Source organism: Drosophila montana, unplaced genomic scaffold (assembly GCF_035044405.1).
Source record: "Drosophila montana isolate Dmon_TW-CO22-7 unplaced genomic scaffold, ASM3504440v1 contig_3639_1, whole genome shotgun sequence".
Lineage (NCBI taxonomy): Eukaryota > Metazoa > Arthropoda > Insecta > Diptera > Drosophilidae > Drosophila > Drosophila montana.
In genome coordinates, this window is record NW_026998523.1 from 136,624 (window position 1) to 152,856 (window position 16,233).

At 41.1% G+C, this 16,233-nt stretch overlaps 5 protein-coding genes and 1 long non-coding RNA gene across 7 annotated transcripts in view; 3 read left to right on the plus strand and 3 right to left on the minus strand.

The window, feature by feature from the left end:
* LOC135435609 (protease inhibitor 1) overlaps positions 1-12,166 on the plus strand; it is an 85,943-nt gene extending 73,777 nt beyond the window's left edge. Inside the window, exons 2-3 of one of the 2 annotated variants that reach the window (XM_064692758.1) lie at positions 11,740-11,844; positions 11,906-12,166. In XM_064692758.1, the coding sequence (XP_064548828.1) occupies positions 11,754-11,844; positions 11,906-12,117 (303 nt within the window). In that variant the 5' untranslated portion in view covers positions 11,740-11,753 and the 3' untranslated portion in view covers positions 12,118-12,166. Of the gene's footprint in view, positions 1-11,684; positions 11,845-11,905 lie in introns of those variants that run through there. The other variant, XM_064692757.1, reaches the window with a different exon arrangement.
* Positions 1,320-5,326, minus strand: LOC135435608 (glycerophosphocholine phosphodiesterase GPCPD1). The gene is made up of 4 exons (XM_064692755.1): positions 3,679-5,326; positions 2,107-2,814; positions 1,908-2,054; positions 1,320-1,844 (listed from the first exon to the last, which is right to left on the minus strand). The coding sequence occupies exons 1-4, from the start codon at positions 4,828-4,830 to the stop codon at positions 1,725-1,727; spliced, it is 2,127 nt and encodes a 708-aa protein (XP_064548825.1). The 5' UTR covers positions 4,831-5,326; the 3' UTR covers positions 1,320-1,724.
* cutlet (chromosome transmission fidelity protein 18 homolog) lies at positions 5,666-11,017 on the plus strand. The gene is made up of 12 exons (XM_064692753.1): positions 5,666-6,619; positions 6,674-7,238; positions 7,304-7,532; positions 7,598-7,714; positions 7,960-8,062; positions 8,363-8,505; positions 8,566-8,800; positions 9,134-9,309; positions 9,788-9,921; positions 9,994-10,226; positions 10,736-10,799; positions 10,864-11,017. Exons 1-12 carry the CDS (start codon positions 5,744-5,746, stop codon positions 10,962-10,964), a joined length of 2,976 nt encoding a protein of 991 aa, XP_064548823.1. The 5' UTR covers positions 5,666-5,743; the 3' UTR covers positions 10,965-11,017.
* On the minus strand, positions 10,839-11,654 carry LOC135435610 (uncharacterized). The gene is made up of 2 exons (XR_010437399.1): positions 11,052-11,654; positions 10,839-10,979 (listed from the first exon to the last, which is right to left on the minus strand). It is a non-coding gene; the product is annotated as an uncharacterized LOC135435610 (long non-coding RNA).
* Positions 12,167-13,001: 835 nt separating the features above from the next.
* Positions 13,002-15,055, minus strand: LOC135435597 (PI-actitoxin-Afv2a). The gene is made up of 2 exons (XM_064692747.1): positions 14,684-15,055; positions 13,002-14,627 (listed from the first exon to the last, which is right to left on the minus strand). Exons 1-2 carry the CDS (start codon positions 14,766-14,768, stop codon positions 14,455-14,457), a joined length of 258 nt encoding a protein of 85 aa, XP_064548817.1. The 5' UTR covers positions 14,769-15,055; the 3' UTR covers positions 13,002-14,454.
* Positions 13,940-14,387, plus strand: LOC135435596 (uncharacterized). The gene is made up of 2 exons (XM_064692745.1): positions 13,940-14,083; positions 14,148-14,387. Exons 1-2 carry the CDS (start codon positions 13,990-13,992, stop codon positions 14,366-14,368), a joined length of 315 nt encoding a protein of 104 aa, XP_064548815.1. The 5' UTR covers positions 13,940-13,989; the 3' UTR covers positions 14,369-14,387.
* Positions 15,056-16,233: the final 1,178 nt, after the last annotated feature.

Here is a 16,233-nt window from a genome sequence, read left to right on the forward strand (position 1 = left end):
TTTGTGAATAGACACTTTTAAAAGCATGCTATATTTGTAGAATAAGTGACTTTTAAATTTTTTTATATAAAAGAAAAATAAAACAACTATAAATTTTACGCCGATGATAAAATACTTGTAAGCATAAGGCATTAAACTGGTTCTATTGAAATAACTTATTTCCGACCGATATGTGTCGTATAGGAGCCATATAATAATAATAGTAGGTTTTGCAAAAATGTGAGGATAATCTTTAAGATCATCATTGCTAAGCTTGGCGAAGATATATGGAACAAAACTTAAAATCAAAACTGATATTTTGATACGACTTTTTTCATACTGATGAAGTATATATATAATTATTAGGTTGGATATCTCTCTATTCATTACACATTTCGTGACAAAATATCCGTCGACAAGGGAATAATAAGGAGCATAACAGCTTTACAAACGCTGTTGCACTCTGCGTATACGTGATTTCGAACATATGAATATATAATATGATTAAAGTTTAATATATTTACCATTACATATACATATTTATTCTTTAATAATAAAAAAAAATTGTGCTTGCTTTTTGCCCGTATACTTGAGAAACTTTTAAGTTTACAAGTCATTTCTATTATTTGGACTGCGCGTGGGCAACTTGTGGTAACATTGTGGGATATTCAGCTTTTTGGTTCCTTTAATTTCCTTATATATATGTAAGCTCTCATATATTTTGTATTTATAAATTAGAAGTTTGGATTCTCTTTTCGATCTATGAGTTGTATTTTAGCATTTTTGAATCAAATATGTTTTTTGAAATATTTAAAATAAAACTATATTTTAACGAATATATTTCTCGTTTTTATAGATTAGGATTTTCTTCGATAGTGTTATTAAATTGCAAGCTTCAAAAAACCTTTATGCAATTCTTGCTGCATTGCTTTTTCATAACTGAAGAAAACTATTAATAAGTTATATTCTGACTTTTAGATTCATCTCTTTACAACATTTAAGAGAAACCAAAAGAATTGTTCTCAAATTAGGCGAGGCAACGCATTTATCATCAAAAGTAAAATTCACAAGAACTAGTCAAATATTATCAAGCAATTCTTAATGACCCGGGAACTCTTTTTTCAAATTCTTAGAACTATCTATGCAATATTTACCTGCACATTTATTTGTTTTCGGAGCTCATGGTAATTGTATCCAACATTTTGATCTGATTTTTCAGCTTAAAGAGATTGTACATATTTAATTGTTCGATATCTTAAGGCGATTTACTATTAAAATTAATTGCATTTAATAATTCCGCAGTTACTTCAAAGTTTACCAAATGTAACTCGAAATACGAATTATTTTATCATTTATTTTATTGTAAATCAATTTTTCGCAGTTGCATTCAATAAAAGATATTTGAAAATGTAAAAATTGGAATATAGAGTGGACTGTAATAACAAGCGTTAATCAGTGCATAGAAAAACAAAAACAATTTGATACCGTAGGAAAAAGATTTCAGTAGGCAACTTAGAAAAACAATTAAAATTTACTAGAAAATGCAAATGTAAATTGGCTAGACGAGAAAATGAGTACGTGTGTGTGTGTGTGTGTGTGTTTTCATGTATGTGTGTTCGCAATATTTATGTAATTGGAGAGTTTCCATTGAGAACAGACTGATCCACAGAAAATATATAAATAAACATCTTTCAATCAGCTGTCTCGGATTGCGGTTAATGTGTTAAGCTAAAGCTATGCAAAGTTCAGGCCTGCTGCTCCTCGCTGCCCGATGCGGAGGTGTGCCAGACGTGGCCCATTTCGAGTGCCTGCAATTTGAGCATCTCCTTTTGGCTGTCCTTTGCCTGCAACAAGAAAACGCTTTGCTGCAAGTGAAGAGAAACAATCATTAAGGTATGGATTTTTATATATATAATATAAGTACTCACCTTGACCTCCTTGGTGGTTAGGACATCCATTTTGTCATAAATAATGGCATGCAGACCCAATTCCTTAAGCAGCTTGATGGTGTCTTTGGAATTGTTGTCATCGCCCCAGCAGAAAAGCACGAGGCCACGCTCCTTAGCCAGATTTACCTAAAACGCCCGTTTAGGTAAAAGTCCAACAAAGGCCAAAGCTTCAGTTTACCTGGCTGGGATCTCGCAACAAGTCCTCCGTGTGCGCCACAATGCCTAACAGCTGCATGGCAACAGCATGCCACACGGCCGTCTCCATGGAATTACCTCGCGGGTCCATATACTTCTCGTACTTGGAGGTGTGTCCAAGCGTTAGGAACATGACCGGATAACGATTCTGCTTGTAGCGCAACATGGTGCATATGTCTGGATCAAAACAGCTGAATACAATCCGACGGCTGGCCGCTTTGCGCAGCACCACATCCAGAATGCAATCGATGTAAAGATTGCGATCGACCACATGCTCAAACTCCTCCTCCATGCGACCGTCTTGCAGACGCTGCGACCACTTGATTTCTATATTAAATCCTATATGCTCATCTAACGCATCTAGCACATCCGCCAACTGCGGGAACGGCTGATGCTCCAGCTGATCCTCGTTTTGAAAGGATCGCGTCTCACGTGACAGCCCTTCGGCCGTATGATAGACTTTCAATTTCCTTAGCTGCTCCAGCGTCAATTCGCGCATGGGCAGCGACAGAAAGTCATGCTCCTGCATGCTGCACTTGCTCTTCAGCGATACATATATCATAAAATCATGATATACAACCGGCACAAGATCCTTGCTAAGTTGCACATCGAACTCCACCATGTCGGCGCCATGTTCGGCGGCATTCTTTAGCGATGTGATTGTGTTCTCCCGGATAACTGCATCCTTGGCCTAGAATTATGATCATTTAATAGCTATTTTGGGCACTTTAGGTTTTGATAAAATTTTAAATGACGTTTTTGAACACTTCCAAAAATAAACAATATATATACCAAATCCAGGTGATGACATTTAAATGCAATTAATTAATAATCCAAATACTATAATATAACCCGTAAACTGGAGGCTTGCAACTAAATGCAATATCATTTTGGAACTCTCTCATTCTCAACTAATTGAAATATATTCTCCGTTCAATTTTTGCCAAGGCAAACATGTTTGTCTAGAACATGCGATTGTGGATTATTATCGCATTGAATAATATTTTTCTACAACTATTTATATAATAAACAAATTAACACAACTCTTATCTGTTATCTATATGTTAACTGTCTAGCGCTTGTGAAGAAATATGGAATGACTTTTCTGACCAAGTTAGAAAGTGAAAAATCGGATTTGTTTATCTGATGGTGTAGTGGAGACTATATCTCCTAGTGTGTTGAAGAGTATACATATGCTTATCGATTGCTAATGACTTGAGTCGATTATAAACATGGTCTGAATTTTCAGAACTGATTTGTTTAATTTAATGCTCCAGCCCGCATCTTCCGAATCGTCTGAATGAACTGCAAACTGCTAAGTAGAATAATCTGTGCAAAATACCTTAAGTTCATCATATTGTACATATAGCTGTGTATGTATGTATGTATGTATGTACGTATATCATCAGAACGACACAAAACGGACAATTAAAGGATTCTTCATATATAAATCTATAAAATTGATATTTTTGGAAGAGTTGACAGAAGTAAGAATAAATCGATATTAATAAATTTAACAAAATCATACATTTATACTCATTTATGATAAACTTACCTTAAAGCTGGTGCCGGAGCCGCGATGCCCCACGTCCAGGCCGGTCCACTTATTGTTCCAATAGCGAGCATAGCTCACGCGCATGTCCATGTGGGCGCTGTGAGAGGAAGGTCGGACTATCAGATAGCCCAGCCGCATCATGCCCAGCGGACGATGGCCCTTGGCGCAGGTAATGGGTAGCTCAAGATTGCCCTCGGAGCGCTTAAACAAATTGGGCAATACATAATGATAGCCCAAGTGCAACGGCGGGCCATCTTCTCTTGCCACTTTCGAGCTATAACTGTACAAATCAACCAGATAAGCCGTATTCTCCAGATCGGAAACGGTCAGATGAAAGATAACCAAGTCGCTGGCCGTGCAAGCTACACCAAATTGCTCCTGAATGCGCAGTTCGCACTCATTTGCGCTCAGGGTGACCACCTCGCTGAAGGCAAAGGCTGTGCTGTCGTTGCCATTTTCACGAGTGTCGTGCGTGTCATTCGATAGCGAATCCTCGAGCGATGACCCGGGCGCCACCTCAGCACAGCCGTTGACGGGTATGCGCAAATTCATGGGCGTCACCTTGACGTGCACCAGACGTCGTTTCATGCGCTGTTTCCAGGTGAAGGGCGCATAAAAGAACTTTAGCTGCACCAGCGATTCTTTGGTCAGCCAGCCGCGATCCACTTTGTGCATGCCATTGACATAGCCAAACGTGTCCTGGCACTCTGTCGGCTGCTCATCTATCTCCTCAATGCACCTCGGTTGCAGCTGCACCTCCCAGCGACGCACCAATAGCTGCTCCGATGCGGCATCCACGCCGCAGACCATATAACGATACTTTGTGTCACAATGCTGTGGTATATACACCTGAGCCGTCCACACGTGGCCCTCGTCTTCCTCCTCCTGCGACTCCTGTCGGCTCATTAAAGCCGCTCCGCTATGCTCCCAATTGCCCAGCGCCTCACAACTGCCCACAATCGCCAGCTGCTCGCACGCGGAGATCTCCTCGTTCATCAACACACGAAATGTCCAGAGTCGATTGGCGCTGATGTCGCCGTGGATGCGTTGGGCGGAAGGCAAGGCGGCCGCAACTGCAGCTGCCGCTGGGCAGACAGAGGGTGCGGCCATTGCATCCTCCTCACAGTCATGAGCAGCCAGCCAGCGTTCCATTTTCAATAACAATCACTTAATAATCCAATGATTACAAAAAAACTTTCACCTCAGCAGCAAATTTCCGATTGTCGTTTGTGTTGTTGTTGTTGGTCGAGGCGAGGACAGGGCAAAGTTCTCTGCTGCCTGCTGCTCTGTTTCTTTTGTTGTTGTTGATGACGTCAAAGTTCCAAGCACATTTTGACTTGAAATTCGATGCGGAAAATTGCACACACAAAGAAGTCAAAAACACAGACGAAGACTCCAGCAGATTATCCGCTATCGAGCTGGACTTGTTGTTGTTACTGTGGCTGCTGCTGCTATCAACGAGCAACTGTTTTTCTTTTATATTATGAACGCATGTCGGCCTTTGAGATATTGTCTTCTACAATACACTTAATTATGTTTAATTTACTTGTGGATATATCAACTTTATCGCGAATTAGCGTTCTTAACGCTGAAACTGTGACTGAGAGTTTGCATTGTAAAAAAACTTGGAGCTGGGCGCACATGGGTAAATGTATTAAGGTAACGCTGTTGACATGCGCCGTGCTGTGTTGTCAACCAAATCAAATGACGTCACAGGTAGACATATATAGCCTAATAATTCCAATTAATAAACTAGTACAATAGTTTACAAGCTGGAAATCCTTATAAACTCGTTTTTAACATAAACTACAATTTCTGTGTTCTTCATATATGTGTATATCATGCAATCACAATTTAATGATGTCACAGCCGTACAGTCAACCACTCATGCACCACCTTTCACATGTCTTGGCCCACACGCTGCCATTTTGAGCAGCGTTGCCAGACTGTGGCTGATGTTTCATAGCAAACAGCTTTAAACAGCTGTATTATTAATTTGGCGGGAACCTTGCGCACTTGTTTATTGTTTATTATTTGCGGTTTGCTGTTTTTTGTCAATCTCAAAATGGATCAATATCCTGATGAGAATGAAGAGTTCGAGCTGCAGTACCAGGATGAAATGGAATTGCTCGAGGACTTGCCGCACGAGTTCGACGCCTTTAATGATGGACCCAGCACATCGCATCAGGCTGCAGCTGCACTCGAGCAACAACAAAAGCAAGGAGCAAATGCACCCACTGCTGCTGCTGCAATCAAGGATGTCTCACGCTTAAGCAATACCACTCTGAGCTCCCCGCAGCTATCGCAGATTACATTCGGTGCCACTCAAACTGATGCCGGCGGTGGCGGAAATGTGAATCGACGTCTCTTTGGCACGCCCAGAGGCCCGACAGTGGGGCGCGGCTGCTCTACGCCCCTGCAGCGCATGCCGGCCATAGAGGAGGTAGCAAATGTCTCTGTAGACAACGGAGCACCGTTGCCGAACGCCGCCGCAGAACAGCTACACGAATTGGGGCTGCGCGGCACCAACAAGCGGCGACTGGAACGCGATCTCTTTGGCGACATTGACGATCTGTATCACGAAAGCTATGAGGATCCCATGGTAAAGAAGGCGCGCACCGAGGAGCAACGCGATAACGAAGCCATTGAACGTATACTGGAGCTGAGGCGCAAGCTGCGGGAAACCAGCAAAACTGTGCGCCATGATGATGTATCACGTCTGAGGGCGCTGCACGACTTCAAAATGAAGAACCTCTCATATGAAATTCCCTCCTGGCCATTCCTGGCGCTGCAACGCAGCGATTTGGAGCGCCTTTACGTCCGTTTTCACTCGGAGGACTATGAGCGGCGGCAGCTAGAGCTACTCAGCGCGCGAGGCAATCTAATAGACAGTCTACTGGGCGAGGCCAAGCAGCAGGTGTGGCAGGAAGCCAACGAGCTGGTGAGTTTAGCGTATAATGCTGACAAATATTATTCTAATAGTCTGCCATTTCAGGTGCTACGACGATTGGCACCCGCCACGCAGCCTGTCAACGCCGCGCCAGCCCCATCTAGTCCAGATATGGGACGCCTTTGGGTGGACAAGTACAAGCCGCGTAAATACATTGATCTGCTCTCGGATGAGATGACCAATCGCAGTCTGCTCTACTGGCTTAAAATGTGGGACAAGGTGGTCTTTGGCAAGGTCTTTCACAGCAAGCAGGAACAGCAGGCAGCCAACACTGGAGCATCGGGCGCCCACCAGTTAAATAGCTTCAACAAACGCACTGGAAAATTTGAATCCAATGGCGGCTGGCGACAGCGCAAGGCGCGTCAAGCGCTGAACACCAATGTGGATGAACTGGGTAGGCCCATGCAAAAGGTGGCGCTGCTCTGCGGTCCACCTGGTCTGGGCAAGACGACGCTGGCGCATACAATTGCCCGTCATGCAGGGTACAATGTGCGCGAGATCAATGCCTCGGATGATCGCAGTCCGGAGGCCTTTAAGCTGGCACTGGAGAATGGCACACAGATGTCATCGGTGCTCAATCAGGATAAACGACCCAATTGCATTGTGCTGGGTAAGCGGGCGCAGGAATTTTAAAAATACTCTTTAGACTTGTAACCTTTTCCTGATCCTTTGCAGATGAAATTGATGGCGCACCGCGTCAATCCATCGAGTATCTGGTGAAATTTGTTAGCGATGGCATATTTAGCAAGGTCAAGGCCAAGGGCGCCAAGGCGGAGCACAATGTGCTGCGTCGTCCCATCATCTGCATCTGCAACGACATTTACGATCCCGCGCTGCGACCCTTGCGCCAAATTGCGTTTGTGGTCAACTTTCCGCCCATCGATTCAGCGCGTCTGGCCGAGCGGTAAGCTGCAAAAGTGGTTGTGGCTGCAGTTGGTTGGTTTGATTAATATGATTTGTATATCTTAGGCTGGTGCAAATTGCCAAAAAAGAGCACTTGAAAACAGACTTCGGCTCGCTTATTGCATTGGCTGAGAAATCGGGCAACGATGTGCGCAGTTGCATCTCATCTATGCAGTTCTTCAAGTAAGTTAAGTTATAAAACTTATCATAAGATTAATAGGATTCAAGAATTTATATATATCTGTCAACTATCCATCAATATAGGTGGATCCTCTTAGTTTTAAACAGCCTAAACGATTCTTGGCTAATCATAGTCTCATGCGATTTATGCATATTTAAGATAAAAGAAACTTTTTGTTTGCTATTTAAATTTTTATATTTTAAGCATTTTTGTATTTTTTATTAACTATTTTTTGTTTGCTTTACAGCGTACAAAAGCACAGTCTTACGCTCCAGGATGTGCTTAACAATAATCTGGGTCAAAAGGATCGCCATCAGGGCCTGTTTGATGTGTGGGGTGCTGTGTTTAGGGTGAGTTTCAAATTGACTTCACAAAGTTAAGTTATTCTCATGTTCATGCGAATAATCTATGACCCTGTTTCAAATCATTTTTATTATATATTATTAGTAGCCCATATTTAAAATCTAAAAAGCAGAACTCAAACAAATTTAAAGCTTCATTTAAATAAGTTTAGACTAAAGCCTATTTCACTTTCCCGATAAATAAAAACCTTTTAAGCTCCTTTTGGATCAGACCAACTCTATGATACACACATCCTTACAAATTGATATATATACAACATGTTACATGAAATGTTTCCTTCTTCACAGATACAACGGCCAAAGAAACAGCTACAGCAAAGCAGCTCGAACAATGCCGAGGAGCGTGTCCAGGTGACCATGACGAACATGTCTGTGGCGACGCGAGTGCGCAATGTGCTCGACGTGGTGCATTCCAGCGGAGATTACGAGCGGTAGGCGGGCTTATATTCTATGAAAAAAACTGAAAACTCAAACTAAAACTATTTCTGCAGGCTCACCCAAGGCGTCTATGAGAACTATTTGCAGCAAAAGATGCCGGATCCGAATTTTACGGGCATCTGTGAGGCTCTTCAATGGTTCTGCTTCTCGGATACGGTGCAGCATCAAATCTCACGGCAGCAGAACTATAGCATCTATCCATATTTACAGTACGGCTTTGTGGTCTGGCATTTGCTCTTTGCCACACTGGCCTGGCCGAAAATTGCATTTCCCACGCGTGGCTTTGAGGTAAGCAAACGACGTCGTCGTCGACGGCAACGTTAGCTGCGGGTCGCATCATTTCTTTTCATTTAGCATGTAAGCAGTGTAGGTTCTTTTGAGCCAGCCTCATGTATTATGCAATCCTCATTAGCTGGGGCAAACAGTCCTGGCGAGGGCCACAGAAAAGTGCATAATCAACACAATCAAGCCTTGTAATTTCTTGTGCATTATGTGCCTCAAATGCAATCACAAGATTAATGAGAGTTCTGCATAGATTTGCCACTGTTTACACTAACCCAACCCCCATTCTCTGTCTCTCGTTTTCTCATTCTCTGCCACTCTTCCATTTTTTATTCACAGTTCAATCAGAAGTGGACGAACCAGCGCAACATCTTTCTGTCGCTGCGCAAAGGTGTCACCACATCGGCGCAGGGCGTGGGTCAGGGCAACACTCTGCTACTAGACACGGTGCCGCTGCTGAAGCGGATTTTATCGCCACAGTTGCGTTCGGTGGCTGTTCAACTGCTATCACAAAAGTGAGTGTTTTATAAAAAAGTTTGAGAGTGGGTGGGAAATACCAAGGCAGTTCAAACGGGCTAGGCAGATTGGTATCGATTACTGACATTAAGACTTACACGCAAAGAAGGGATTCTAGTTTTAAGTTTAAAAACTTTGGCAAGAATATTATTTGTTTGTTGACGGTAGAGATTGTGGGACACTGAACAGAAAAGACGCTCGCTAAATGGAAGCCCACTTGAAAAGCTTGCTGTAGCCAATTCATATGTATTTTAGAGTCAGTCGACTCTGATCCCTAATATAATCCCTATAATGACATGAGCTGCCAAAAATGTTTAATAGACTTACCAAATTCGATGCTTAATATGCGTATTATTTCATAGATACTTCAACGGAATTCGACTTCAGTTCATCAGCTATGTAGTCAAGATTAGATTATAATAATTTTAATAATCCACTAATTAAATCTTCAACTATATAAATCATTTTTTCTTACAGGGAGCAATATGATCTGCGGCACACAATTCAAGTAATGGTTGATCTTGGCGTTACCTTTGTGCAAGTCAAATCGGCGGAGGGTCATTATGTTTTTCAAACCGAACCGGACTTGGATACGCTCTGTGCATTTCCAGGTAGGTTCAATGCTCAGCCGACTAAGCAATACCAACATTATCAATTAATAAAAAATGATCTATATGTTATAGGATTTACCGGTCTGACGCTGCCCTATTTCAGTCGCCAGCTGATTGCACGCGAGGTCGATCTGGAGCGCATACGTCGCGCCGCGCCCAAAGGTGACCAGGCGGATGCAACAAAGAGCTCCGCAGCCGCTCCAGTGGATGCTACAAAGCAGAAGCCAGTCGCTGCGCGTCTGCCGAATCATTTGCAAACATTGAAGCCAAAACAAATAACCGACTTCAATGCGCCAAAGCAGCAGGTGAATTGCGGCTCTTTCCATATTTCTATCAATTTGCATGCCTTGCATTTACTTAGCAGCAATTTTGTTGCAAATTTTTGTGGCGCAGCTTATTGAAATTTAGCTATGTCAGGAACTGCCCCTCCCATTCAACAGCCGTCTCCGAGCAGGCTTTAGTTTCTGCGATATTCTTGCTTCTGCGGCAAATCCTGTAAAAGCTAATAACCCATAAGGGGATTCGCTGCCCATTGTCTTCGGGGTCGTAATGTGGGATCAGCGCAAACGAACATTTATTGCCAATCCTAAGCGAAAGCGACTGCCACAAAACAACAACAACAAGGGTCCTTTTCATTGGGGGTTGTGCATTTGTTCAGGGGTTGCTTTTGCTAGTCTTTTCATTCCTCTCACTTCATACAAGGCTTTTTTTTATATTATTATGTGCTAAATTGTAGCAAATTTTATTGTATGTTCCTATTTTTTGCCACTTAATAAATAAATTATTAAATTCTAATTTAAAAATTTGTCTTCAGCTTACCAAAGACTTTTTTGGACGAGTTACCCATAAAACATCAGCAGCGTCTGCGGCGGAGGAGGGTAAGATAATGGCTTTGAAAAGCAAAACATATTTTAAAATAATTTTAAAATAATTATTTAACAGTCAAAACAGATGCAATTGTCAAAAGCCCAATATGGTATCGCTATAAGGAGGGCTTCAACAATGCTGTCCGTAAGGATGTGCATCTAAACGAGCTGCTTTAAGAGAACATCCATTACCTATATGTTGTTATTATAATAAAAAATATTTATTACTAGCTGGTATTCACCGAAAAAAGGCGTTTTTCTTACTATTTTAATCTTCCGAAATCCACTCATTTTTCACCCTTGTGGGTGAATTTACCATGATCATTGAAATACTCATAATTTCTACCATAAAGTCGATCGACCAATTGTCAGAAATTAAAATTTCACTACTGAAACCTTTTCTTCAAATACTTTTCATCTTATTTGCAAGGCGTAATGAGTGTATTTGTCCGTCTTTCCAAATGCAACATAATCTTCAAATATTTTCCATACAGTGAAATCTGACGATCTTTTAAGATAACCCAGCATCGCGAAAATCTATATAAAAAATGTTCACTATTTAATTTGGATCTGCAATAATTCTGATATCACGAATATTTTTGACAAGAAATAGTTAAACTAAACGGAACAGATCATTCTTTATTCCGATTGTAATACAAAAATGCACTTCTATCTCTCAAAAATGCTCCAATTGTTCTCATTTCACTAGCTATCGCTGGTTACGCTATATAGCTATGGAGATCTTGTGGCCTACAATCCGAACTCATGGGCGCCCCTTTGGCATATAACTGAGGCATGGCTCCACGCTGCTTATCGCAACCCGTGGGGCTATCGGCAGCTGAGTGTGTATGTGTGTGCGAGTGTGTGTGAGGTGTTGCCGCTGCCAACTTTGATGTCGGTCTGGCCTCACTCAGTCACTCAGTTGTCCGGCGGGTGGTGCTGTGCTATATACATACTATCAGCCAGATGTCACCGCTGAAGCCGTTCTTGCTGCTGCTGCTGCTCGGGTGGCTCGGATGCGGCCACATTGAGGCACGCTATGTGCACGGCATACCAAGTGAGCGGGTGAGGTGCCTCCGCCATGACCAGCCGCTAATTGTCACGTTTGATTTCGATAGATATTTGCATGAAGCCACCGCCGTTCTCCGAGGGTATGTGCACCATTGAGATCGAGGGATTCTATTATGATCCGGCCACGCTCGACTGCCGGATGTACTCGATTGGCGCATGCCGGCTGACGCCCGGCCAAAGCTTTGGCAGCCACCAAGACTGCATCGCGACCTGTGTGCGGGGCCAGCGTCGCAGTCGCGATTACTATAAGAATGAATGAGGCGTCTCTCAATAAATAAACAGATCTGTGTGTCTACTATAACAACAAACTGCGTCTGATTTAAATCCAGTGCTCCAGTGTTAATCACCGCCCTGACCCGTGACGTAATTGTTTATTTCCAATGAGAATCTGAAACGTATCTGAAACGTGTTTGACTTTGTCTTCTTGTGGCATGTTCCAAGTCGCAGCCTAATTAATTACTTTACTTAGTTGAGCATCAAGTAGTGCTTGCGTCAGCTATTTATACACTTAATCGAGGGGTATTATAGTTAAAGCGTTTAAGTTTGTTCACCTTGTCACAGTATTGGAAAATACTCTAAAGATGGAGTTTAGTTGCCCCAAAATATTCATATTTTCGATCAATATATTATATTGGCTTTTAGAAAGAGGAGTTCATGTAAGTATTAACGGAATCAAATTTTAGTATTTGGTATTTTCAGCGGCGCTTCATAAGCTTTAAAAAGTTAAGATTTAAAAATATGATCATTCTGATATGTTAAAACAAAATTTCAAAAACCTAACAACTTTTTTGTTTTTGAATTACCAATTCAAAACTAAGAAAAGCCTCTGTGTAATATATTTTATTTTAAGTTTAAGCTGAGTTTTTTTACATTTACATTAACTTTAGATATTGCAACAATTTGAAATAGTTAATTAATTTAAAATTGGTAAGACTGACAGAAGTATTTGAAATATTATGGAATATACCCCATAAAACTGTTTGATCTGACTAACTGATCGTCGGGTCAAATCGAAAAAAACTAGTCCAAAATTTACACAATTTTTGTTTTATCAGATGAACAGAAGTGGATTCTATCACGGGGTTTTGGACATTTCCACCCACAAGTGTGGAAAATGAGTGGAAAAAACTTGTATCCTCACAATCCGATTGAACGAAGAGTAATTTTAATGCTAAATTATATGTGACGAGCTTTTTAAGAAATATAACAATGCCAAGATGTTGTTGTGGAGGTAAGTGTAGACAGGGTATACAAATGTCGTTGTTTGACAGCTGGTTTGATTGGAGCCCTGGCTCGTGGGCCGGCCTTCTGCAACAGGCGCTCGCCGGTTTCAGCCGGAACCACAACCCCCAAGCAGCGTTCCTCAGGCATGCGGCAGATCAGCTTGTCAGCACCATGCATATTATCAACATCGCACATGCAGGCTACGAGACGTCTTAGTTGTTGTTGTTGTTGTTGTTGTTGCTCTTATCAGTCAACGGCAGCGTCAGCAGCGGCTATTGGCAGAGCGCAACCTGATTACAAATCCGTTTGCCTTTTGTTCGAGGTTTCGAGTCGAGTCTGCGACAGCTCAAACAGCAGAGTAACAGCTTGGGCAGTGATCAAAAGTGTCGCAACACTCATTTACAATAATTGTGAATACACAGAGTATTCATTTGTGATCTGTCGCATAGGTGACCGGAACAAGTCGTATAGAGAAGAATATATTAATCTGTCAAGTGTGCCAAAAGAATTTTGTGGAATTTTTGGCTTGCTTGGCTACTGTACTGTGCTGAACTTGTGTGTCGAGTATTAAAAAACTCATAAATTGAAAAAGAAGACGCGAAAGACATATCAACAGATCGGTATACTATATAGCCCAACGGCTACGGTTAGCATCGACATCTCATATTCCATATTTCAATTATAATTACCCCATATATATGGCGGGAAGCAGCTGGCATTGCTGCGCATTTGTCTTCAACTTCGTCGCAGCGACAGTCGACAGCGATTCTATGGAAATACTGATGATATCTTTGCCAGCCACAATACAGAGCTGAATTTGCCAGGAGCCAAAAACAAAAACAATATCAAACTAACTAAAATAGGATTCGAATTCCTGTGCCAAACAACTTAACATAGTATTTGCAAAATGAGTGCCCAGATTCGGAGTAGACAAATCTCGCTGTCTCTGCTGCTGCTGCTGGCCCTGTGCCTGGACTGGCAAATGGTTTTGGCACGCACACGTAAGTCTCCCGAGTTTGCGTTAATATATATTTTTTTGTGGTCAACTAAAGTGCCTCCTCTCAGGTGATCTGTGCCAGGTGAAGCCCAGCACGAGCAGCCTCTGTGTGCCGACCACACTGGGCATCTACTACGATGAGGAGACGCAGCACTGCCACTACATGGGCTGCAGCAATAAGCGACTCTTTGGCTCGCTTGAGGATTGCGAGAAGATATGCAACAATGCGCGACACGTCAAGCGGCGCAACAACGTGGCCAGCAGCAAAACCAATCAAACCACTAATTGAATATAAGCACTTACAATAGTCGTACAATAGTCGCAGTTGTTATTCACGTCTTTCATCATACATGCATCATTCACTTGTACATCAGCTTAAATATCACGACAGCTTAACTCGCACTCGGCGCGACTGTCAAAACGATTCTCGTTGCCACCGCAGCCGCCATAGATGAAGGCCTCGCAGCGGCGCTCGAGCGGATTGTAGGCATAGCTCTCCACATGGCCGAAGCAGCGACCGCTGACCATTGGCTGCAGGCACATCTTAACTGCAACATGGGCGCATTTGAATTGCGTGATGTCACACTGACAGACACAGACTTACCACGTTTGGAGGCGCCATTGACCTGACCCAGCAGCAGCAGCAGTTGGAACAGCATGAGATGAAGTAACAGCCATTGCCAAGGCATTTCGCTGAGTTCCGTACAACCGCCTCGTTCTTTGGCCAACAGCTCACTAAACGCTAAGTCAATTGTTTGTTGTTTTTCAAATGTTTCTTTTTTTTTTTGCTTAGCCAAGATTCAACATTGACCAATTTAAATGAAAAGTGCTGAAAATATCGGCCATATCGACAGTTAGCTCACCTACTTCATTCAGACTGTACTTTTTTGAAACTTTGCAAACCTTGTTTGCTGTAGCTTTAGCTTAGATCATCTATTTATTTTAAATACTAACGATAAGATTAGATTTAATAATGCTGAGATTTAATAAATTTAGTCCATTTAATTAGAAAGTAAGTTTTCTTTTGTGACAATGCGCATATACGAATACATAATATTAAATAAATATATAATGTATATAGCTGGCAATAGATTATAAAAGCGTTTTCATATAACCTCCAATACTTGGTGTGGGAGAGGGAGGCTTGGGGTATATCAACTTTCGTTTTTTTCAAGTCTAAATCGAATGATCTTTTGCGCATTAACCAAAACGTTGTAAACAAAAATTATATTGGGTATGAAAAGGGAGTTACAAGCTTTCAACTTCTTTATTAAAATTAATTTTTGACGAGTTTATGTATTATATCTTTATGTATATTTATGTATATAAATAGCCAATATTATTCCTGTTTTCAGAGTTCTCTGTATAAACAGAAGCATATTAGCTGAAAAGCTCACTAACAACATATTTTTCGATTTGCATTAATTAAAAATTGAGTTCAAAGTTTTATAGAAATAAATATATGTAAATATTGATTTAAATAATATACATATATTGGAATACATCACACGAATACTGTAAGTGTAAACAATAATGTACTTTGTAAAATTCCAAAATCAGATAACATTGTTGACAGTTCTACAATTTTGATTAAAAGATCGTTGAATAAGATACGTTCAGCTTTAGTATTTTTAAATTATTTTGCTGAAACAACTTCAAACGTTGCTTGTAAAATTTCGGATTTTTATTTTAAGGCTCTGATGCCCTACGTTAAGTTCGTTGAAAAATCAAAGTGGTGTAAGCATAATAATATTAAAACTTATAAATAATAAATATTTGTTTAGCTTTTTAAGCTAAGATAAGAATGTAAGTACAGAAATATTATTTAGCCTATGTTGCCTATCCATAGGCCTTACTATTTAATCGATACCCTATACTAAAAGGGCTGCAGCGTATGAATTTCATTATAAAAAACTTTTCAAAACTTTTTAAATATCTCCAAAATATATTTTTAAAATTTTCTAAGTTTTATATATCTAAAAAATGTCTAAGGCAGATATTTTTAATGTCGGTATTTTAGGATTCACTTTTTCACAAATACCCTACAAGTAAAAATTCAACATGATTTGATTCAACATGAGCATGAAATAATTTTCGGTAATTGTTAACTAGTTATTAACTTGCATTTGCTTTACTCATTGGCTTGCATTTTCC